At 40.4% G+C, this 24,452-nt stretch overlaps 1 protein-coding gene across 4 annotated transcripts in view; it reads left to right on the forward strand.

Moving 5' to 3' along the window:
- The window catches only part of MAPRE2 (microtubule associated protein RP/EB family member 2), a 158,467-nt gene that overhangs the window by 18,838 nt on the left and 115,177 nt on the right, over positions 1–24,452 (forward strand). For all 4 annotated transcript variants that reach the window (XM_042909477.1, XM_042909474.1, XM_042909476.1 and 1 more), the window contains one exon: positions 8,366–8,427. Coding sequence is in view for 1 of the 4 variants with exons in the window: in XM_042909474.1 (XP_042765408.1) it covers positions 8,366–8,427 (62 nt within the window). In the remaining 3 variants the exon portion in view is untranslated. The remainder of the gene's footprint in view (positions 1–8,365; positions 8,428–24,452) is intronic.

Here is a 24,452-nt window from a genome sequence, read left to right on the forward strand (position 1 = left end):
ACCCTTTAGAGCCCCGGCACCTAGCAGGGTGCCTAGGACGTAAAAGGTGTGTAACATGATGTTCACGAGGTCCCAAGTCCTGGCCCTGCCACAAGCCTCCATGTAGCTGTAAGATCAAAATAAGAAATGACATCCTACAGAATGTTACAGCGGGAAGTAAATGAGCTGATTCAGGGAACACACTTAGGACCGCACCTGACACATAGAAGCCGCACATAAGCGGTAACTGTTCTCATGGGTTCAATAAATGTTACACAAATGAGTGATTAGGAACTGCATAAAAAAATTATGAAGATTAAAATGTGGTGCTCTGTTGCTCCAAAAATATGAAATTGAATTTTAAAATGCAAAGAAAGCCTGAGCTAAGGGGAGAAAAAAGGAGAATGGGTCAGAACAGATTCATAGGAAGAGCATGTGATTTGAAACTCAGAAGACCAGAGTTTGGGTCCCAGCTCTGTCCTTGATCAGCTGTGTGATTTCCTACAATAAGTTCCTGTGATTGATGACTCTTTTTAGGGGTTAAGCAAAAAAGGGTTTTGTATCTAACCGAGTAGGAGGACAGGGCCCACCTGGTTCCTGGTTGTATCCCTACATCTCAGCCCAGAGACGTTGCGTGATATTTTTGTTCAATTGGATTGGAGCATGCCCTCTCAATGGGGACAAAAATCAGATATTACAGTGGTTTGTGGCCGTCTAAAGCTCTACCCTAACAGATAAAATCTATTCGGTAGTATTTAATTTCTTTGAGGTGGAGGGAGATGACCAGGAGGGAATGTCTAAAAACACCCCCTGGAAGGCAGAGAGTGAGGGGCACCATCTGGGGAAAAGCTGATTTAGAGGGCTTTGCAACTCCATAGCAGATGAGAGTTTCTAAGGAAGAAAAATCAAGGAGCAAAAGGCAGTAGCCAAAAGGCAAGCACAGTGAACCTGTGGAGAAAGAATTGAGATTTCAAGATCTGAGTGAGATGATGTCTGTGAAACATTTTTACAAAATGGAGAGCCATCCTCTTCCCCGGTGCTGCCTGCAGGGGTGGAAGCCAGCTCCTGGTCGGGACCACTGCCGCCCCCAGACCTCTGGTGAAGCCCAAGTTTGGTAAAAAGAGGGCCAAGAATTTCATCTGGCACCAGTCAGACCGAGGTGTCAAAATTAAGCACAGTTGGTGGAAATCCAGAGGCACTGACAATAGGATACACAGAAGGTTCAAGGGCACGATCTTGTGCCCGACATTGACTACAGGAGCAACAAGAAAACCAAGCACACGCTCTCCAGTGCCTTCCACAAGTTTCTGGTCCGCAACATCAAGAAGCTTGAAGTGCTGCTGATGTGCAACAAATCTTACTGTGTAGAGATTGCTCACAACGTCTCCTGCAAGCACCACAGAGCCCTTGTGGAAAGAGCAGCCCAGCTGGCCATCAGTCCCCAATCCCAATGCCAGGCTGCCCAGTGAAGAAAATAACAGACTGCTTATGTGCATGTCGTATTAGTGTTAATAAACCAATAGACTACAAAAAAACAGGAAGAGCTATAGACCTGCATAATTGTGGAAAGAAAAGGCTTTAGGAAACATTTCAAGTTGGGTATTTGGCCCAGATTTAGTTCTTAGAATAGATGGGGGTTTGTTTCGCTATGCTCCACAACCCACCCACCCAAGTTTGATCCCTGATAACATAATCAGTACTTCTGTTCTGGAGCGTCACTAGATTCCAGGTGAGTGGAATTCAGCCTAAATTTCCCCATTTAATGATTACTGATCCAGCCCCCAAATATTTTGTAAGTGGGTCTCTTCTAGAAAACCCCACAGTAGGACCCCCCACCAAAACAGTGTTGGTGGTGGTTACATGAGCGTTATGGGATGCACACCAGCACCAACAGAAAACCTGGGGGTAGAGGCTAAGCAAATAATCCTGCGTATTTCAAGAAGTTTCCATCCACTTAACACTTCTAACAGACTGCTGAAAATGTTAGTTTGAAAATCTTCCCACACAACGCTACAAGTGGACAATGGCTATCCACCTTTTGAGAGAGGTCTTAGCAACCCTTCGTACCTGGTATCCTAACCTTCTTGCTATGACCAAAGTCTTATTAAATTTCCCGTTACCCTTTCAATACTTCCACTTTGTTATTGTATTTCTTCTTTGGGTGGTCAAAAGAATAAGACCATAAAGACAGGACACATGTAAAGGGAGGATTTAGCTTCTATAACCCAAAGGCTAAATTAGGATGCTGGGCTCTTAAAATGAATCTGATCCCATTCACTGTGCTACTTTCTTTATTCACGAACATTCTGCTACGTGTTATTAGCAGTCAACTTGTGAGGAAAGGAGCCGTTCTTCCATTCCAACTATTTTCAAGGGTATCTGATTACAAACAGATAAGAGGATAGTGAAGTCATGTAATTATTAAGAACCTTTCACAGAATTAATACATATGGCATTTCTCATGTAGTTTCTCAGGTCTGTCTTTTTTATTTTACTTTCATGCCTTGAGCACTGTGAGTAGTCTATTCTAGAATAGAAAGGGCACTCTCAAATTATTTTAATCCTGGTTCGCATGGGAAGTAGCAGATGGATAAAGGAGGATTCTAAGAGGGGGTGAGGCTCCATTTGTATGAAAATAACTGAATTTCTATTTTATTATAGCTATGACTTAAGACCGTTTGGGGGGATTATATTTTATTTTTATAGAAGCCTAAATCACACGACCAAAAGAAGTTTTAACATCATTACCGTTCTTAATGTATTCCACCAAAATCCCTTTATCCACCAGCTATAATTTTTCAAAAGCACTTAAATATACAATATGGGTCATTTTGTAGTCTGCCTTGCTTAAGGAGAGGAATGTGTTGTACCACACTCAGTGCCCAAGAGTCAGTGTAATTTGACCTCCTTTACTTGCCAGATAATCTCATTTGGTTTTGGTTTCCCTGGTGTGTGCTCAGTTCTGTGCTTCCCGGCAGTCATGCCTCTCGGTTCCCTGAGATAGTTGAACTGGGCGGGCTCTTGACCTCCTGCTGCTGCTCTGGGGAAGGCCCTGAGTCCAACCCACCCAACCGAGGCCAATAATTGAGGTGGTGTTTGGCGGAGGCAGGACTCTTCAGAAGGCTAATATGGAGTAGGATCAGCCTAAGGATTAATAGTCTGTGACTTTCTGTTAATGCTTACATTCTGCTTTATTCCTAGAAAGTTGTGGACCTCCCACACTAAAGCATGTGATTTATAACTGGAGTGATTCGATATCTCACAGCAGCACCAGGAGTTTGGAATTGAGGATACAGCTCATTCTGAAGGTCCAGAGATCACTTGGCCCTTCTCTGGAGGGGAAAACCTCGGTTCATGTCCCAGCAGTGTCCCCTTCCCAGAAAATACAGCCAGGAGCAACTGGAGAGGCTGTGACTCCCATCTCTTTTGTGCAGAGAATGCTTTAACCTTGCACTGATCAGAAGCCTCACTGGTTAGATACAGGGCACTGAAGAAAGAGTGAGATCTTTCAATGGTGGGGCATGATTGGAAAGTCTTTACAACCCCTTCTTGATTCTGAGACCTCTTAAGTGCCTATGGCTATATGGCCAGACATGGAAGCAGTCTCTAGAGGGGACTCTCAAGCTAGGACAGATGCTCTATGCCCCACACATGGGATGCCAGAATTCCAAGTTTCTTCAAAGAAAGAGGATTTGAAATTGCTAGAGGATGAAGGAAAATAGACTTTTATAGTAACTGAGAACGTGCTCTGTTAAAGAGTTTGGCTGTGTCGTGACTCTTACTCTAACAAAGACACCTGCTCTCTGCAGTTAAAACCAGCAGGCCAAGAGACCGCGGCTGGCTCATTTCTGAGAAGCTGCCTAGCGCTTAAAATAGGAAGAGTAGAAGTCAACGTGGTCTCTTCTAACGTAAAAGAAAACCCTGTAAGCTCATGCTTGTGTAGGGGTGGTTACAGTTGTGCTCTTCTGTAGTGTGACCCGGTTTAGAATACAGAACACCTACCTTGTCATCTATGAGAACCGCGGGAGATGAAATGCTAGTCCTGAGCCAATAAGGGTGGGAATTGGAAATTCTTGGATCGCCTGAACCTGAAGGTAGGAGAGATCGTTTCAAAAATGCAGAGCATAACAAACTACTTAGAAGTTAGTTCTGGTTTTGAGTGTATTTGTATCAACACTTTGACTTTAAATGAAAGTTTATTAAGGTTAATGTGGAAAAAGGGGATGATAGAGAACTCTAAGGTAGGCAAGAGTGAACTGTTCACAGTGGTTTCTGCATGCTAGAACCGTGGGTGAGCTTTTTTCTTGGATCTGTGCGAAGTGGGACAAATTCCTAACCCCATCTTGCCCACTGTTTTGGGGCTTTTGTTCTTCTCTAAAAAGGTAAGAAAGTAAGAGAGCTTCCCCCTCAATTGTAATTACTGGCCAATCTTTTTTGAATTAAACTTTTTGTTTTTAGATCATTGTGCATTAACATGTACTTGTAAGGAATGATATGGAGCTCTCTCCCATATACCCTTTACTCTGTTCTCCCCCTCTGTGGTAACATCTTAATATTTTTATGTTGGTCATTTGGGGAGGGGGGAGGTGCAGAGAGCAAAAGGGAGAGAGAATCACAATCAGGTCCACACTGTCCATGCAGAGGCCAACAGGGGGCTCGATCCTATGACTGGGAGATGACAATTGGAGCCAAATCAAGAGTTGGACACTTAACTGACTGAGCCACCCAGGTGTCCCAACAACTTACAAACTTATAACATCACAACCAGGATATCGACACTAATACGCATTGAAGATACAGAACATTTCTATCACAAGGATGCCTTATGTTGCCTCTTTATAATCACCCCCTCTTCCTGCCACTCCTGCTTCTCTTTCTCTACCCCACAACCATTAATCTGTGCTCCAATTCTATACTTATTTTGAGACTGTCAGATAAATGTAATCATACAGTATATGGCCTTTGGGGATTGCCTTTTTTTCACACAGGATAATTCTCTGGAAATTGGTCTAAGTTGTATGTATGAATTGTTCTTTTCTATTGCTAAGTAGCATTCCGTGGTAGGGATGTGCCACAGTTCGACTAACCGTTAACCTGTTGAAGGACGTCTGGGTTGTCTCTGGCTTTTGACTACTGCTAAAACCAAACAAAACCGCTGTAAACATACATTTTAATTTGGAAAAATGCCTAGAGGTACAATTGGTGGATTGTATGGTAGTTGTGTGTTAAAACAAAAATGTTTGGCAGGGTAGCAGAACCCTTAGACATTCTTATAAGTGATGTGACTGCTCTCGTTTCTTCACATCTTCATCAGTATTTCAAGTTGTCACTATTTATTTTAGCCATTCTGCTATGTGTGTAGTGATATCTCATTACGGTTTTTAATTTTCACCCACATAGTGGCTAATGTTAAATATCATTTCATATACTTATTAACTATATATCCTCTTCAGATAAATGCCTGTTCATGTCTTTTGCCCACTTTTTAACTGAACTTTTTTAATTGCTTTCAGAACTCTTTATTCTAGAAACTAGTCCTCTTGTGAGATCTATGGTTTGCAAGTACTTTCTCCTAGTTTATACCTTGTATTTACATCCAATTCACAGGGACAAAAGTTTTTAATTTTGATGAAGTCCAGTGTATTTAACTTTACCTTTTATGGGTTGTGTTTTGGGTATCAAGGCTAAGAACTCTTTGCCAGGCCCTAGGTCTCAAAGGTTTTCTATGTTTCTCATAGTTTTCTATTTTGTATTTATACTGTGCTCCATTTTTAATTTTTACATAAAGTATGAAATTTATGGATAAGAACTGCTTTGCTGCTGTCGCACATCACAGACAAAACTGCCTCACCTGCCACCTTGCAAGGTTGTGCCTTACTGAGCACTTCTCTGCCACGAGCAGAGCAAAGACTGTCTGTGGCCTTCAAATCTATGGCGAAGGCCTGGCTTTTACAGTGGCACATGATATGGGTGAAAGGCTGAGCAGACACATGAGTCCATCAGACTCTTGTCAGAAAGGGTCACTTTCTAGATGCATGATATGGACATCTATCCACCACCCTGGATATGGCACCACTACCCTGAGCCTCAGTTTCTTAATTGGTATTAAGATTTTGAAGGTTAAATTAGATAAAATGTGTGAAATGATCGGTGCATAGTTTTCAGTAAATGATCCCATTCAAACTGACCCATTACAGCTGTTGGAAAATGAGCAATGGGTCATTGTCAGCAGAAAAAGACCAATTGTATACAGCCAATCCTGAATTTTCAAAGGGTGAATTATCTAGTTTATAGGTAAACTTGGAACTTTTGTACTCTTGCTTCCTAGCTGGGTGGCCAGTCCTTTCCCTGGTAACATAGTTAAATAAGGTAAATGAAAATTTTAGTGTAATTCAATTAATTGCTGGAAGATTGGAGGACTTAGGAAAATGACATGGATGGGAACAGATTTTTTTGTCTGATTTTTTTTTTTTATCAGCTATCGTTAGATTTATGGAAAGATGTGAAATACCTATGCAGTTAAACTCTGCTCTAAAATATTTAAAGAAATTCTATTTGTTCTCTTGGAAAGAAAAAATTGTTACCGGAGTTCGGTCCTCAAGACCATGTATATTGAATTTTCTGATTTTTTTTTTAAACAAGCCAAATTTACAAATGCCTTTTAAGCTCCATTACTGAAGAGTATAACGTTGAAAAATCAGCTCCTACCTTTACTTCTCTCAGCACCTACTATCTTGTTTCTATTTTTTTTTTCCTTGCACTGTCTTACCATCTCCATTTTGCCTTATAGAAAAGGTGTAAAGTGCCTCTTTTTTTTTTTTTCTTTTTAAATCTCCCGGCAACATCTCTAGAACTGTGTCTAGGATTAATCACATTGCATCGGGTGTGCCACAAATACTTTATTTTTATGCAATTGACTTTTTAAAGAACCAAGTAGGCACCAAAGGCATTTGTATTTTCTGTTACAGGACCATTTCAGAAGAGCAGTGTGCAGGGTTAGGGCCTACGTGGAAGGCAGCAGTCATTTCTGATATGTTCCTTGGGGAGGTGGAAAGACCATTAAGGCTTGTGCACATATACATCTTGGGTCCTTTTCAGCAGCACCAGCTTGAGCCATAAACAGTCTCCCCGGTAACCATCCACTCCCCACCCTGACACTGGAGCCTCAAAATCTGGAATTGAGACACATTTCTTAGCCTCAAGAATTAGATCCGTCCTCCGTCAGTTTACTGTCTTTTCACGTAGCGAGAGCATGTTTGGAAGAGAAATAGCTAATTGACACAAATTATCATTTGTTGGTGTATATATTTTAAAGTTGGATCCTGGCATTGTTTAGAATGCCTAGCCTCTCAAAATCTTCTGACTAGGGGTACCTGGGTGACTCAGTAGGTAAAGCGTCTGACTTTGGTTCAGGTCACAATCTCAAGGTTAGTGAGTTCCAGCCCTGGATCGGGCTTTCTGCTGATAGCAGGGAGGCCCCTTCTGGTCCTCTGTCTCCCTATCACTCTGTGCCACTCCCCCACTGTGTGTGTGTGTGTGTGCATGCATGTGCGCTTACATGCTGTCTCAAAAATGAATAAACTATTGAGGCACCTGGGTGGGTCAGTTGGTTAAAGATCAGGCTTCGGCTCAGGTCAGGAACTCGCTGTTTGTGGGTTCGAGCCCTGTGTAGGGCTCGTGGTGACAGCTCAGAGCCTGGAGTCTGCTTCAGATTCTGTCTCCCTCTCTGTTCCTTTCCTGCTGGCTCTGTCTGTCTCTCTCTCAAAAAGAAATTATTTTTTAATTTATTTAAAAATTTTTAAAACTATTAAAAAATATCTTCCGATTAGAAGAATAAGCCTGTGTTGATACTAGATCTGAAACCTGAAATAGGGATGCCTGGGTGGCTCAGTGGGTTAAGCATCTCCTGATCTCCGCTCAGGTCTTGATCCTCAGGGTGGTGAGTTCAAGCCCTGTGTTGGACTCTGTGCTGGGCATGGAGCGTACTCTGAAAAAAACCCTGAAAATAAGCTGAAGTTTCAGGAAGTTTGATGTTGACCTTTGATACCCCATAGAGGCTCTGCTTCCTGCTAACACATGAATTCTCATTGCTTCAGACTATCACAGGGAAAGGTGAAAAGATAAGAAATTACTTTCATAAAATTGACATACTAAATACTCACAAACCATAATCAACCTAAAAATTAATCTAAAATAGAGACTGAGAACCCTATTGCTTGCCTAACTTAATCTCTCCCCTGTGGTAAAACCAACTGTGTTTTGTTATTGTGTGTGCGTTTCGATGTCCCTTTCCATAGCTAACTAAACCCAATAAACTCAATTATAACTCTTTGCTCCCATGTTTTCATCCTATTAAACATTCTTTTTCTTTTTCTTATTATCCCAGAATCCCACTTCTCAACGGTACGGTTCATCTCGACAGCCAGGGAGAGAGCCTGGATGCTCAAGGTAGGGTTTAAATATAAAATAGTGTGGGAATCCTTGTCTACTGATGGAATTGAAGTATTGGTGCCTTTGTAACAATTTATTTTCAAAATCCTATTTTACAATTAAAGTATTCCAGTAAACATTCTCCGTTAAAACATTATTTTTCAATCTATAATCTATCTCTCAAGTGTATCAAGGGCTAATTAACCGCTATCAGCAATTCCTCTAAAAATGGCCAAGCAAATTAAAGTTTACTTTTGGAGATATTGTTAGTGATAAGTGAAGGGAGAATATCAAGATGTAATCAAGTAATCTCAGGACATTCAGTATTATTTGTGAACAAATATTCTATTTCATTTATTTATAATCAAAATCAAGGCAAATTCTCAGACTTTACAATAGGGAGCGGAGAGGATTTGGGAAGGAGACAAAGACTCAAAGCCTCATTTTTTTTTTTTTTCAGTTTGGGGTTTGTGTTTGAGACCCTATCATTTGAACTTCACTTATCTCTCACTGATATTCTGAGTCTCTCTAATGCCTTCAAGGTTCACTCACCTCCAGCAGCTCCCTAGAACAAAGGAACAATTAACTGAAATTCCACCAGATGGCAATCTTTGGAAAGCCATCCACAGAGGTTTCAAAGCTGTGAGCTACTGTTGTTCAGAGAACAGTCTGAGTAAAACGTCCAAGACTTCACCAAAAATGCTCTAAACATCTTTAGTTTTATTTCTTTCCCCCAACACCAAAAAAAAAAAAAAAAAAAAAAAAAAAAGTTTCACGACTAAAAGCTCAAATCAATGGATAATATATTTGGTTTGGGGTTTCATTGTGATAAATGCTGTGATTAATGGTTATTTCTTAATTATTTGAGAAGAGAAAGCTTAAATACTAACAAAGGATAGCATTTTAAGGAGTTATCTTGGTATCAAACCAAGTGAAATTTGCAGGTATAAAATTCTTACTTGTAGTGATGTGAAATAATTTATTTAAATGAGATGAGTAAACTTTTTTCCTTTTGCTCTAATGAAAATGGAGATCCTGAACTCTGAGTGGTATCCAAGCAGCGGGGCTTTTCAAGGACCAGAGCTGGGACAGAAGGAAGTAGAAAGGCGTCTGAGGGCAATTAAAGTAGAAAGAATCAAGGAGACCAGGAGAGTCACCTGAGCTTGCTTCATACACCTAAAAGCAGACCTTGAGTGTTCTTTGAAACTTCTTTTGCTACCAGCCCTTATGGTAGGGGGCCCATGTGTCTGGGATAGTCCTGGTTTACTTCATTGTCTGGGAGCATGGTCTCATGAGCACCCCCTTTCACCCTCAAAAGTATCTGCATTTGGATGATAAATTCTATAGATGCCTATCTCCTAGACTGGTATGTTCAAAGAAAAAGTAATAGAAAAAGGTACTCCGATGCCTAAATGGGGTGTCTATTTATAAATGTCTTTATATCTAGGACTACAGGACAAATGCTCCCTTTTCTGTAAAGAGCCACATCATGAATATTTTCTGCCTGGTGGGCTATACGGTCTCTGTCACTACTATTCAACTCATAGTGTGAAAACCGCCATGGACAATACATAAATGGCTTAGCGATGTTCCAATAAAACGTTATTTATAGAAACATACAGTAGATGGCATTTGGCTGGCAAGCCATAGTTTATAGAACCTTGTGAGATAATAGTTCTCCACCATTTCCTATCTCCTTAACAAGAAGACCACTGTTCTTAATTCCTCTCCTTGCTCTTCATATCCCTTCTGGCCTGCAGCCTCCTTACTTAACCCTCTCAGAAACTAGTGTTAATAGTTGCTTGAGTGAGTCATCTCACTCATTTGTGTGGTTCCTGAGAATCCTTGACTGAGTCTAGCTGCTTGCTCCTTATCCAAATCTGTTTCTGCACTATGCCCAACAATGCCTGTACCTTCTACCTTATGACCCAGAATAGCCTCCCTAGTGAGGTCTCCTTTGAATCCTGGAGTTAAATCCTGGAGCATAGCTGTTTAGTAGACAATTCAATTTTATGCTTTGGTCCTCACTAAATAACTATCTATGGAAAATATAGCCACATTAAGGAAAGATAAATGTTGATAATGCCAAACTTTTATTATAAAAATGATACATTTATAAGAAAGTTTGGAAAGAAGAAAATCACCCATAACAACACCATCCCAAAATAACTTCAGTTTTTTGCATATTTTATTTTCTCACAAGTATTCCTGTTTTTCTATATTGGATGTGAACTTTGTGTTTTACTTAGTGTTAGTCATAAGCTTCTTTGAAGATCTTCAGAACTATCCTAGGAACACTATTATATCAATTATACCGTAGTAGCCTCCAATTTTGTTGTTGGTTTGGTTCAGTCTAATTTGTATCTTTTTGTTGTTGTTGATTTCCTTAGTACAAAATCCTAGAAGTGGATTATTCAAAGATATGACCATTCTTAAGACTTTTAAACTAGTTTATCATATTTCTTCACGAAAGGTTTGGAGTCCTTAGCACACTGAAAGGACTAACCTCACCACAACTTGATCAGAAAGAGCATGTAATTCAATAATATTTGAGTGTCTCCTCCTATATGTAAAAAAAACAGTGCTAGTTGCTTTGATATACATATAAAAATGATAAGCTTTTCCCACATTTATTGAGTGCCTGCTCTAAACTATATATTGTAGAGTTTCCATGGTGAGCAGAAGACAGCTCATGTCTCAGAGTCTGACCTTATTGGGAAGCTAAGATAGATAAATGTAATCTCTATAACTGTATACAAAATGAGATACACCATAGGAGAAATACCGAAAGATGTGTCGGGAGCCTGGGAGGGCAGGTGGAAGGAAAGGTTGGGGTTGGAGGGTAGAGGTGGCATCTGAGCTTAACCTTGGAGGTGAGTTGGATTGGGATACTCATGTTGGGGAAATTGGCCGTTCATACCATAAACATTTATGGATAGCTAACTATGTGCCAGGTGCTACACTAAAAGCTAAGGTTATAAGGGTAAATAAGATAGAGCTCTTAAAGGTTAGCATCTAATGGAATTGACTGTTTTTTTTAAAAAAAATACACTAAGTAGGATGGCTTGTCTAGCAGAGAATCCACTGGGGGTAGGGATAAAGCCAGGTCCTCTCTGGAAGTGGAGCTTTTACTTGACTCCTCTTCTGACAGTCTTCCTCATTAGTTTCATTTTCATAATCTGCGGGAGATCTGCTTCTGTAAATTTGAATGTTATTCTAGTTGGCTGACCCAACATTCCAATTAAAATTGGCCTAGGGGCTCCTGGGTGGCTCAGTCGGTTGAGTGGCCGACTTCGGCTCGGGTCATGATCTCGCAGTCTGTGAGTTCGAGTCCCGCGTCGGGCTCTGTGCTGACAGCTCGGAGCCTGGAGCCTGCTTCGGATTCTGTGTCTCCCTCTCTCTGCCCCTCCCCCGCTCATGCTCTGTCTCTCTCTGTCTCTCTCTCTCTCTGTCTCTCTCTCTCTCTCTCTCTCTCTGTCAAAAATAAACATTAAAAAAATTTTTTTTAATTGGCCTATACTTCTAGCCCCATCCCCACTCAGTCCTCAGTGAGTATATTCACTGAGAATACACTGAGCTAGGGCTGGGATCCCTGGCCCTCACCAGCTGAGGACTGGAGCAAATCACTAAGAATTAAAAGGGTTTCATTTACATCTTGTTCTTTAAACAGCTGGAAGGAACCTCAGTCTAATCCAACTCCCCTCATTTTAAAGATGAACGTTCTTGGGTGAGGAGAGTTAAGTGACAAACCTACCATTGGATGTTTGATGACCAAGTCCAGGCACCAGACCCTGACTTCTGACTCACTCACTGCTTGTTCTGTGCTCAGTGCTGCAATTTTCCCTGCCTACCATAGGGGTAATAAGAACTAAAAAGAGAATTAGCCCATGCATTTTTTTTTTCTGCATGTAGAAGCAATATGTGTCCTATCCATTTCAGACCACTGCTAACAAACTTTAAATTCTAATTTTTACATTACATTTTTAATTTAAATTTTAAATTTTAATTTAATTAAACATTTAATTTACTTAGCTAAATTAAATTTTATTTTATTTATTTATTTTAACGTTTATTTTTGAGACAGAGAGAGAGCATGAACAGGGGAGGGTCAGAGAAAGAGGGAGACACAGAACCCGAAACAGACTCCAGGCTCTGAGCTGTCAGCACAGATCCTGACGCAGGGCTCGAACCCACGGACCTCGAGATCATGACCTGAGCCGAAGTCGGACGCTTAACCGACTGAGGCGCCACTCAGGCGCCCCTAATTAGCTAAATTAAATTTTAAATTAAATTTTAAATTAAATTTTAAATTAAATTTTAAATTAAATTTTAAATTCAATTTTAAATTCAATTTTAAATTCAATTTTAAATTCAATTTTAAATTCAATCTTAAATTAAATCTTAAAACAGTGATGGATAGATTAGTAGAGAGGGAAATGTGGAACAAATTCCTACATCTGCCATTTTCCTCCTTTAGCATCTGGACAAATAACTTGGCCACATGAGTTTTTACATCTTGAGTTTGTTGTAAGAACACTTGGAAGAAACGTAAGTGTGGATACATCATGGGCACTCAGCAAGTATTTTTCTTTCTCCTTCCCACCTAGAGCTACAGGTTCTTGACAGGGGTCCTTTTGTGTATTAATGAGGTTACCCTTTAAAAATCAGGACAATAAATGATGCAATGAGAATACACTTATTTATTTATTTATTTATTTATTTATTTATTTATTTATTTATTTAAGAGAGAGAATGGGTGAGGGACAGAGAGAGAGGGAGACACAGAATCTGAAGCAGGGTCCAGGTTCTGAGCTGGCAGCACAGAGCCTGACGTGGGGCTCAAACTCAAAAACTACGAGATCATGACCTGAGCTGAAATCGGACGCTTAACCGACGGAGCCACCTGGGAGCCCCGAGAATACATTTATAAAAGTATCTGGTATAGAACTTAATATTCTCGTTTCTGAATTTCACTTAATTATGCTTAAGGAGCAATTTAGAAGGTTTTATTCATGGTTCTTCACTCTTCAGTACTTATTTCATACGGTCTATGCACATGGTAGTAAGGCTAATTTTTAAAAATTGTATATTAAAGATTAAGCCTTGACCATGGCCCCATCACTGTTCAAGGGGCAGAGGGTACATTTTGGGCAAGAAATTCAGAGTCTCCACCCTGATGCAGCTATGGCCCAATGCAGAGAACAGTCACGGATCAGGCAGCCCCCGACAGGGTACTAAGCAGGGCCTCCTGCATAGGGAGAAGTGCAGGAGGCCACGGGAGCCCCCAGCAGCGACAACGAGACCACAACGGGAGCAGGGAGATGAGACGAGGCTTCCAAGAGGCAGGGACCTCTTCTCTAAGACCTGAAGGAAAAGGAGGAGGCAGCAGATGTTGAGAAGGGGACTGAAGGGAAGGGAGAGTTGTTCAGGTAAAAAGACTAGCAGCCTCTTCAGAAACTTGGAAAGAAAATAAGAGAAGCATATGGCATATTGGCTAAGTTAAAAGAGGTTCAGTAGTGAGCAGCATCAGTAGTGAGAGATAGATGAAGATGGCCCGTGGCAGGCCAGCAAAGACCTTTGGGTTGGCTGTGTGTGTGTGTGTGTGTGTGTGTGTGTGTGTGTGTGTGTTTATTTTTGAGAGAGTGAGTGAGCCCGCACCCACTAGTGGGGGAGGGGCAAAGAGGTGGGGGTGCAGAGGATCTGAAGTGGATCTGTGCTGACAGCTGTGAGCCCAAAGTAGGGCTCCCGAATGGTGAGATCATGATCTGAGCCAACATCTGATGCTCAACTGACTGAGCCACCCAGGCACCCCTGGGTTGTATTCTGAAAGTGAAAGTAGAGAAAACTGCCAGTTTCATATCTTAAAATGGTCCCTCTGGCAGCTGGGGTAGCGAGGTGGGTGGATTTGAATATAACTTAGAAGGTGAGATAGACAGGATCGGGTAAGGAAGAAGTCAAGGGTTAACTCCTTGGACATGTGCATTGAGGGTTTGCTATGTGGTAAGCACTATTTCAGGGCTGAGAAGGAAAATAAGGTAAGAGCTCTAGGGAGGTGTTAGCATTTCATGTAGAGGGGACTTATGAAGAGAGGAGTGTTTCAGAGGAGCACAGACTGACCCTTGGAACCCCCATCAGGGGGTCCTGATGATGCCACAGTGAGAAACTGTCCCCTGGTGACCATGGAATTGAATGGGCTCCCTAGAAGCTCTGCCAGTGGCAGTGTTATGGTTGCCAGAGGGTGACAGCCAGGTGCCTGGTATAAGTGGGAGGTTTGATGGTATTATTTGCTGAGATAGAAAACACAGGACAACGGAACATTACTAGAGTGATGGCAAGAATCTGAAGCTTAGCATTGAACATGTTGCGTTTAGGGTGCCTGTGACATCTAAATGAATATATGTGGAGTTTGGGATCTGAACCCCCAGAAGAGAAATGAACCACAAATACAGCTTTGGGAGTCACTAACAGCTTTGGGAGCTGCGAGTAGAGCTAAAATTGCCCTAGTAGAGTAGAACCTTAAAGATGACCAGTATTGAGGTAGATCAAGAAAAAGAATACACCCATTCTCATAGCAGCATTATTGACAATAGGCAAAAGGTAGCAGCCGTCCAAGTGCCCGTTAACAGAGGAAGGGATAAACAAAGCACCGAATATACATAGAATGAAGTACTCATGTGCCTTAAAGGAAATGGCAGATGAACGTTAAGGTTGAAGGAAATGTCAGTCCCACAAAGAGAAATACTGTATAATTCCACTCATGAGTTACCTGGAATAAAATTCATAGAGGGGAGAAGTAGAATGGTGGTTTTCAAGGGCTGGGAGAGGGAGATAAAGGGGAGTTCCTTAATGGGTATAGAGTTTGTTTTATCACACGAAAAGCTTTCTGGAGTTGGATGCCGATGATGGTCACACACAACGTGAATGTACTTGACGTGACTGAACCGTACATTTCCGTGAAAATAGCGAAATTTCTGTACCATTTGTTCACTACAATGAGACAGATTAATCATGAGACAGAAACACAGGAGAAAGAGCATTTGAATATGTTGTCGTGGAAGCCTAAGGAAAATAGCATTTCAGGAATGAGCAAGTCCAAATGCTCTGCAAAGGTTAAGTAAGATAATGACTAAAAAGTGCCTACTGATTTTTAGCAACAAAGAGGTAGTTGGTGATCTTGATGAAGATAATTTCAGTGGCCTAGTCAAACTGGAATCCAGAATGCAAAAAGTGGAGTCAAGGGCAAGTGGAGAGGGCAGGTTTAGATAAGCCTTCAGATATTTGGCTACAGACGTGAGAGAAAGGGGAATCTATGGGGAAGAAAAGTTGATTTAAGATAAAGGGGGGGGGGGTTGGGGTGCCCAGGTGGCTCAGTCAGTTCAGTGTCCGATTTTGGCTCAGGTCATGATCTCAAGGTTCATGGGTTCAAGCCCCACGTCAGGCTCTGTGCTGACAGCTCAGAGTCTGGAGCCTGTTTTGGACTCCGTCTCCCTCTCTCTGCCCCTCCCCCACTTGTACTCTGTCTCTCAAAAATAAAACATTAAAAATAATAAAAGGGACTGTAGAGTTCATTGCTGCTGGGAAGGAGCCAAGAGAAAGGGGCACATAAGGTCTGGTAGAGAGTGACCAGGCAAGTCGTTGAGAAGACAAGAGGCAACTGGCCAGGATATACCTCTTCACTGCAGCAAGCAAGAAACAGAATGAGAGGGCTACCTTGTAGGTGAATGTGTAGGTTTGGGGGCAGGAAACTTAAATCCTCCTCTAATGGCTTCAATACCCTCTGAAGTCAGAGGCAAGACCATCTGCTGAGGGAGGGGAAGGTGGAAGGGTCAGAGATCTAAAGAAACTGAAAGAATATTAAAATGTCTGGTGTATGAATAATGACAGGGTGCTGACGAGGAAGACAGAGGGATGATCCGGAAGCGGTGACACCCACTCAGGTTGGGAGACCATGAATTTATAGTTGTTCTTGTCTTCTAGGCAGAGCGCCTCCCCCCCTCTCCAAGAGGTCTTAGCAGGGCTCAGCAGTCCAGATGAAGCACATGTGCCTGAGCAAATGAAAACTTCCTAAGGGCTCCTTTGTGGCAGAAATGTGAATCATGTTTTGATTTGACCATGAGGACACTACATGTATTTTATTTAAGTGGGCTAATGCTTTATTTAAAATGTTGTAGGTCCCGGGTGACTGGCTGCTAATGTTCTGGTTTATAACGGGTTCGAGGTGACTGCAGGGATGGTAGCTCATGAGGGCCCCCTGTTGACAAAGTAGATTATTAGGAACCAGCCTTAATTCACAACTGATTCGCGTAATTCAGAGTGAAGCTGAACAGTTGGAGTTTGGTGTCCCCTCCCCGCCCCTTGCCCATCATAGATACTTGTAGCACCAGAGTCCACTACTCTGTTGCACAGAAACAAAAAACTGCCAACTGCTTAGGAAACCTTTAACTGCTGTATGTCTTCATAAGGTATTTCTGCTTTAAAAAAAAAAAAATGCTAGTATGGTTACCATACAGTGTTCTATTAGTTTCAAGTGTGCAATATAGTGATTCAATAATCTTATCTGCGGCAATGGGGGTGGATCTAGAGATTTCAGCCTCTTGCACAGAGCACCAGGATTTGGTTAAGGATTTGGTACTCATCTTTGCTAGCAAAAATGTCACTAAAATTACTCTGAGGTTTACCTACCTTATCACTTTACAACTGGACTGTGGTATGTGGGAAAGAATGCTATTGATGTCTCATAGGCTGCTGCTGCCTGGAATGCTTGTGTCTATTGAGACCCCTAATCAAGTGTTTCTTCTACCCACCCCCCCCCATGAGTATCTGAGTTTATTTTTCCAGTCCGAAAGATGCAAAATAATGAATATGATGGGCACTAATCCCAGGACACCTCTTATTCCCACTGATAGCTTCAGAATTTTAGGGCAGAGTTCTAAATGTTCTGCAGTGATAATGTTCTATATCTGTGCCACCCGATTCAATAGCCATTAGCCACATGTGCCCACTGAGTGTTTGAAACGTGACTATGAACATTGCAAATGCATTTTCTTTATTCTTAATGTGAACAGCCCCATGTGGCCAGTGGCTACTGTATTGGGCGGCCAGCTCTAAAGGCCAGATTAGATAGAACTGAAATTTTAAACACAGCTTACAGATACAGCCAACCCAGGAAACTCATTCTGGTCTTTGATGCCCAAACAAGTCTGGCCTGGCCTCATTCTGCCATCAAGTTCATTGTAGCCTGGAGTTTCTGGTATGCGTTCAGGGTAAATATGGCAGAAGGAGCAAGATGTGAAAACAACCTACAGCTAAGGTGGATTCACCTCCATTTTACCTAAACTGTCTAATACTTGAATACCAGAGTCCTGTGTACAAAGTGGGGGAAAAAAGATGGGGAGAGAACAAACTTGAATGGCTAATGTACAGAAGTACTGTGTTAGCAACTTCACACAGGATGTCTTGGGAATCTTTATACGTTCTGCATGAAATTTGTTTATGCTTTTTATAAGTGAGAAAATCGAGTTTCAGAGCTTACTAACTTGTCCAGGCCTCTAGCTTAGTAAGTAATAGAGGCAAGATTAGTACCCAAGCAAGTGTGAGTCCAAAGCTATTTCCACAAGCAGTATTCACAGCTAGATATACATGTTGGGAACTACCAGAGAAGCAGAAAACCTTCAGGGTAGGATTGGAAATGGAATAGAGGTAATAGGAAGCAAATGACTTTGTGTGTGTGTGTGTGTGTGTGTGTGTGTGTGTGTGTGTGTGTGTGTGTGTGTGTGTAATTCTGATTGTCTCAAGCTGTATCCTATATTCCTTCTCCCCTGCCTGCCTGCCCTCCCTACCCTCCCCCACCATTTCAGTTATGTTGATTATAGGTGACCCTTCATGGAAATACAACTGTTAGTGCCATAGATGATGTACAGTTGATCATTTGAATTAAAATTACTCAAGAAACAGACCTACACCATCATCTTTTACCATCTAGGCAAAAGTCACTTGGTAATTAAGTATACTTATGGCATATCTCATGAGACGTAGATTATCTACACTCATTTAATCAAACATCTCCCACGGTTCCAATGTTGCCTGCCTTTCTTAAAGCTGATTTATTTATTTTTAGAGAGATAGAGACCGTGCAAGTGGGGGCAGGGGCATAGAGAAAGAGACAGGGAGAGAGAGAGAATCCTAAGCAGGCTCCATGCCATCAGCACAGAGCCTGATGTGGGGCTTGAACCCATGAAGCTGTGAGATCATGACCTGAGCCAAAACCAAGAGTCGGGCACTTAATGGACTGAGCCACCCAGGTTACCCCTGCCTTTCTTCTTCAGTGTCTTACATATATGATGTTCTACTTCTGTGGTCTTTCCAAAATTTCCATTATTGAAAATAATAGTAGAAATCCTGAAAAGCAAGTCACCTATAATCCTACCCTAATGATTTATTTTTCTCTTTTCCTTCTAGGTCTCATGTAATTTTACACAGTTGTAACAATACTATGTGCATACTTCAGTATACTGCCTTTTAATCTCCTTTTATGTTGCGAGCAGTTTTCCATGCTGCCCAACATATATTCATGATTATAGTGTTAAGGTCTATAGAATAGTCTATAGAATTAACCTACTATTATTATTCCAACCTGCCATTGTTTGACTTAAGTAGTCTATTTCAAAGCTAACTTTGGTAGGTTTTAAACTTCTGAATCTTAACTGGTTAAATAATCCCCCTGACTGGAAGTCTTATGCCCGTGTGTTACCACATCCCCTGAGAATAATTCCTATACTAGGGAATTCCGGAGTGTGTATTACCTTGGATTTAAAATTTTTTCACGTGTAATTTTTCCCAAACATAATATTCTAAAGAAAAGGAGGTGATCCATTCTGTTTTAATTATCATTCCCATCCCAGACATTAAGGACTTAATTTATACTTCGTGAATTCTGCATAAGCTATGAAACTGGCTTGGCATGAGGTTGCTCAGCGACTTGCACTGGGGATGACAGATTTTCAGCCTTCCTTACCTCAAATATCATTCTGCTTAAAATGCATGCACTGACGTGTTTGCCTCTGTTCTAAAGTTAGTCATGTTTCAGTCTTCAGGAAAGCAGTTCAAATGAATCCGAGATTATCAGGTTAACATCAAACTACGTTAGGGAACATCAACAGTAAAGGTCAGGATAAGCCTCAGTGTCTCCCTAGAGAACTACATTCTAGGTCATGAGGATTTTTTTATTTTCCAATACTTCATGCTCCTGTTTTGGAGTATGGTGTTAGTCCTTCACTGGACCATGATGTTTCAAAGTGCTGATGTGTTCTGTTGTGATTTTCCCAGGCAATGACTAGGCTACATAATATCTACTTGGTAGAGTTTCTCTCACAGGATTCTTGGGCTTCAAATTTATTTTTGCTCTTGGGGAGGGATACATTTCAAACTCGTGTGAGGTAATGCCACTCATACCACATGCTTTGGCTTACAAATTGGACTTCACCATTAGCATCCTTTTCTGGTGCCCAGCTTAGAGAAAAGCTTTGCTTGGTTTGTCAAAAAAAAAAAAAAAAAAAAAAAAAAAAAAAAATATATATATATATATATATATATATATATATATATATATATATATATATATGAATTGAGTGCTTGGAATGTTATATGATGACATTATTGCCTCCAACCAGGATAACAATTCTTCTAGAAAGGTGTCTTGAAGTAAGAATACCTAATCGCTATTGCCTCCTGCTCAAAACAAAACTTAAGAAATTGCCTAACTCAGGCACACTCCTCGATTTTTAAAAAATTAACACCGGTATAATATTAGTTTCCAGTGTACAATTTAGTGACTCACCACTTCCATACAACACCCAGTGCTCGTCACAAGTATGCTCCTTAATGCCCGTCATCTATTTAACCCATGTCCTACCACCCTCCCGTCTGGTAACCATCAATTTGTTGTTCATAGTTAAGGGCTGTTTATTGGTTTGCCTGTCTACCCCACCCCCCTCACAATTGCTAGTTTTGTTTCATTTCTTAAATTCCATATGTGAGTGAGATCCTATGGTATTTTTTTCTGACTTATTTTGCTTATTAAAATACACCGGAGCTCCATCCATGTCATTGCGAATGGCAAGATTTCGTTCATTTTTATGACTGAGTAATATTCCATTGTGTATATATACCACATCTCCTTATCCATTAGTCAATGGACATTTTGGCTCTTTCCACAATTTTGCTATTGTAGATAATGCTGTAAACATTAGGGTGTATGTATCCCTTCAGATCAGTATTTTGTATTCTTTGGGTACATACCTGGTAGTGTAATTTGGATTGTAGGGTGGTTCTATTTTTAACTTTTTGAGGAAACTCCATATTGGTTTCCAGAGTGGCTATACCAGTTTGCATTCCCACCAACAGTGTAAGAGGGTTCTCATTTCTCCACATCCTCACCAACAGTTGTTGTTTCCTACGTTCTTGATTTTAGCCATTTTGACTGGTGTGAGGGGATATCTCACTGCAGTTTTGATTTGCATTTTCCTGATGAGTGATGTTGAGCATCTTTTCATGTATCTGTTGGCCATCTGTAGATCTTCTTTGGAAAAGTGTCTATTCTTGTCTTCTGCTCTTATCGTGTGTTCTGCACCTCATCAAAAATTCGATATCTTATTGTATGGGAAGATAACAAAACATAAAGCATTTGCTTTTAAATTTAATTCCACTTAGGTAAAATTATCTTGTATTTCAGGGTAAAAATGGCAGAGAATTCGGATTGAAAAAAATTGATATTGCTGGCACAAAGAACAATTTACTCAGATGGAACTCAATAAATGGTTTTATTTTTTTAATTAAAAAAATTTTTTTAATGTTTGTTTTATTTTTTTAATTTTTTTTAACGTTTTTATTTATTTTTGAGACAGAGACAGAGCATGAACGGGGGAGGGGCAGAGAGAGAGGGAGACACAGAATCGGAAGCAGGCTCCAGGCTCTGAGCCATCAGCCCAGAGCCCAATGCAGGGCTGGAACTCACGGACCGCGAGATCGTGACCTGAGCTGAAGTCGGACGCTCAACCGACTGAGCCACCCAGGCGCCCCTTAATGTTTATTTTAGAGAAAGACTGAGCGTGAGTGGGGAAGGGGCAGAGAAAGAGAGAGACACAGTCTGAAGCAGGCTCCAGGTTCTAAGCTGTCAGCACAGAGCCCTACATGAGGCTTGAACCCATGAACTTTATGATCATGACCTGAGCTGAAGTTGGACGCTTAACCAACTGAGCCACCCACGCACCCCAATAAATGGTTTCAAATATAACTGAATTTTGGCTATCCTAGGATGGTCATAAAGGCTTCAGAAGAGATGGACTTTGAACTGAGCCTATACTTGTAAGCCCAAATTTGTTAAAAAAAAAAAAAAAAAAAAAAAGGGTTAGATGAAGAGCAAAAAGGCCATTCCAGGCAGCAGTCAGAAGGTATAAGGAACAGCAGAGACCTCTCAAGGAAGGTAGGAGGGAATGACTGACTCTTTAATGTGATTACTGGAGGATTAAGGAAGAAAGATGAACTACGATCAAACTGTGCTGAATCCCAAATATCAGACTAAGTCATTTAAACTTTGTATTTAAACTTCGCATTTTAGATAGTAAAACATACTGAACACATTGCAAATACCTGGAAGTGCTGAGTTCTAGAACACTAGTCTAAATCTAGATTTGTTTCCCTTCTCTCCAGATGATCAGTTGAAATAAAAATTTTATGAAGAAAAAAATTCATGGCAGTTCTGGAAATGGGAGTAAGGACCAGAAGTGGACAAACTTCTAGAACGTGGAAAGGGGACAGGATTATACTGCTAGTTAAAAATGTTTAAAGACAAAAATATGGGGGAAGAACAGTTGAAATGATTCAAAGAATTTTTATAATCCAGATGAAATATTTCTAAGAATAGAAGAAAACAAAATTCAATCCTTGGCATGAAAAGTGTTGCATTCATCATATACTACCCATTTCCTTAAAAAAAAAAATGGGGCACCTGGGTGGCTCAATCAGTTAAGCGTCTGACTCTGGTTCAGGTCATGATCTCATGGTTCATGTGTTATAGCCCCACATCCAGTTCACTGCTGTCAGCATGGAGCCCATGTCAGATCTTCTGTGCCCCTTTATCTCTGTACCTCCCCTGCTCATGATCTCTTAAGAAAAAAAAAAAATAAACATTGAAAAAATGAAAAAAAATCAAGAGGAGTCTTCGTGAATGTAAACAAAGAGTATTCCAGAGTATAAAGCAAAAAACAGGTGGAAAATAAAGAGTATCCAAAGGATGATCTAGACGTTCCAACATAGTTTAAGAAGAGTCTTTAAAGGAAAAAACAAAGACAGCAGAAAGAAAGGCCTAAAGATTGAGATGAAAAGAGGCCAGACCTTTACCCATCTTGGTGAGATTGCAGGATAAAGAAACTCTTAGGGCTTCTGGAGTGGAAAGCCAGACAATAAGAAGATTATCAACACGAGTATTTACCTGAATGGCATAAACTTTGGTACATAGTGTTGGAGGCTGGGACACCATAGAACCAGGCTTTCAAAGCACTGAGGGAATGGATTTTGGAACCATAATTCTGTACTCAGCCCAACTATCAAAGTATGAGAGCAAGGAGACCTTTTCTGACCTGAAGGCTTGAAAATTTTACCTCTCTTGCTTCTCAAACAACTTGAAGATCTAGTCCAGGAAAATAAGAGAGAAAAAACGTAGAGGATAACATAGCATCTAAAAACTATATACTAAATACTGGAAGAGTCCGATTATAACAAATACCAAGATGCCAGCAATAATATCAAGCAATTGGCCTAAATTAGTTCAATGAGGAAGGTCTTGCAGAAAAAAGTCAGATTCTACATAAATTGAGAGTTCAAATCTGAGTATTCTTTATTAGATAATGATGGAATAGGTTTCTTCTGTCAGGAAATAAAAACAGTTAAAATCGCTAAGAAAGACAAACTTTCTTAGATAGATCAAATACATAGATAGGGTAAAATTCAACTTTAATCTTCAAATGAGGCAAGCTTTTGAATAATTAATGGCCCCCAGAAAGATAATCCATTTGACTTTCATGGTTTTGTTAGAATATTCTTCTGATGGCAAGATTTAATGAGCTATTTCTTTCTCTATGAAAGGTGATACCATTTGATTTTGAAGAAAAGAACTGACAATCATAAGTGCCATCTACTAGACTTCAAATTTAGAAGCAATCTATAGTCAAAACAAGGAAGCCTTAAGTATAGTCATAGATTATAATGTAAATACAGAGGATAAAGGAGACATAATGGTAAAACCAAGAAAATGAAAAACAGAAGAGGTTGAGAAGAGACTTAAAATGGAGAGTCAATAGGTCATCTTCCTTGGAATAAGTCAAGAAATAGGATTTTAAGAATGTTGCTTAAAATTATAACGGTAACCCCTGGAATAATTCACAAGATTACCAATAACTGAAACAGGCAAGAAGCAATAAATAGAAAGGTGTTGGATTTCTTTCATAGTAGAAAATACTGTGTTGATAAATCAAGAACAGAACATTCCTGAATTTTTAGAGCTACAATTGTAACCCCCCAGACAATTAAAAACAAAAATAGTTCAAAAAGATCAACTATTTAAAATGGGACTCTAGGGGCAAGGGACAGTAGTAAGAGAGAGCTTTGTTTTTAATGTTACACATTCTGTATGTCTTCAAACTGTTCTGCATATTCTATGAATTACAAACAGTCACATGCGTTAAATGGATTGAAAGGAGAGCACTGATAGACTCTTGGAAGTTTTCCACATTTGTCTGTATTTCAGATGACAGGATTATGGAAACAGAAATTGAGAGGCAACTGGAGTAGAATGGGTAGGATTTGCTGATTTGGTAGATAACTGAACAGCATGTTTTGTTTTGTTTTTTTTTTAAAGAATAAAACAAAGATGTATGATACTTCAGACTCTTTGACGCGCATAATCTAAACTGAAGCTACTGACAAAGTGATACCCAGATAGTATGCTTCTTTTCTAATTTACTGATGCCTTGGTGTTCCTTAGTAGT

Source organism: Panthera leo, chromosome D3, assembly GCF_018350215.1.
Source record: "Panthera leo isolate Ple1 chromosome D3, P.leo_Ple1_pat1.1, whole genome shotgun sequence".
In the NCBI taxonomy this organism is placed as follows: domain Eukaryota; kingdom Metazoa; phylum Chordata; class Mammalia; order Carnivora; family Felidae; genus Panthera; species Panthera leo.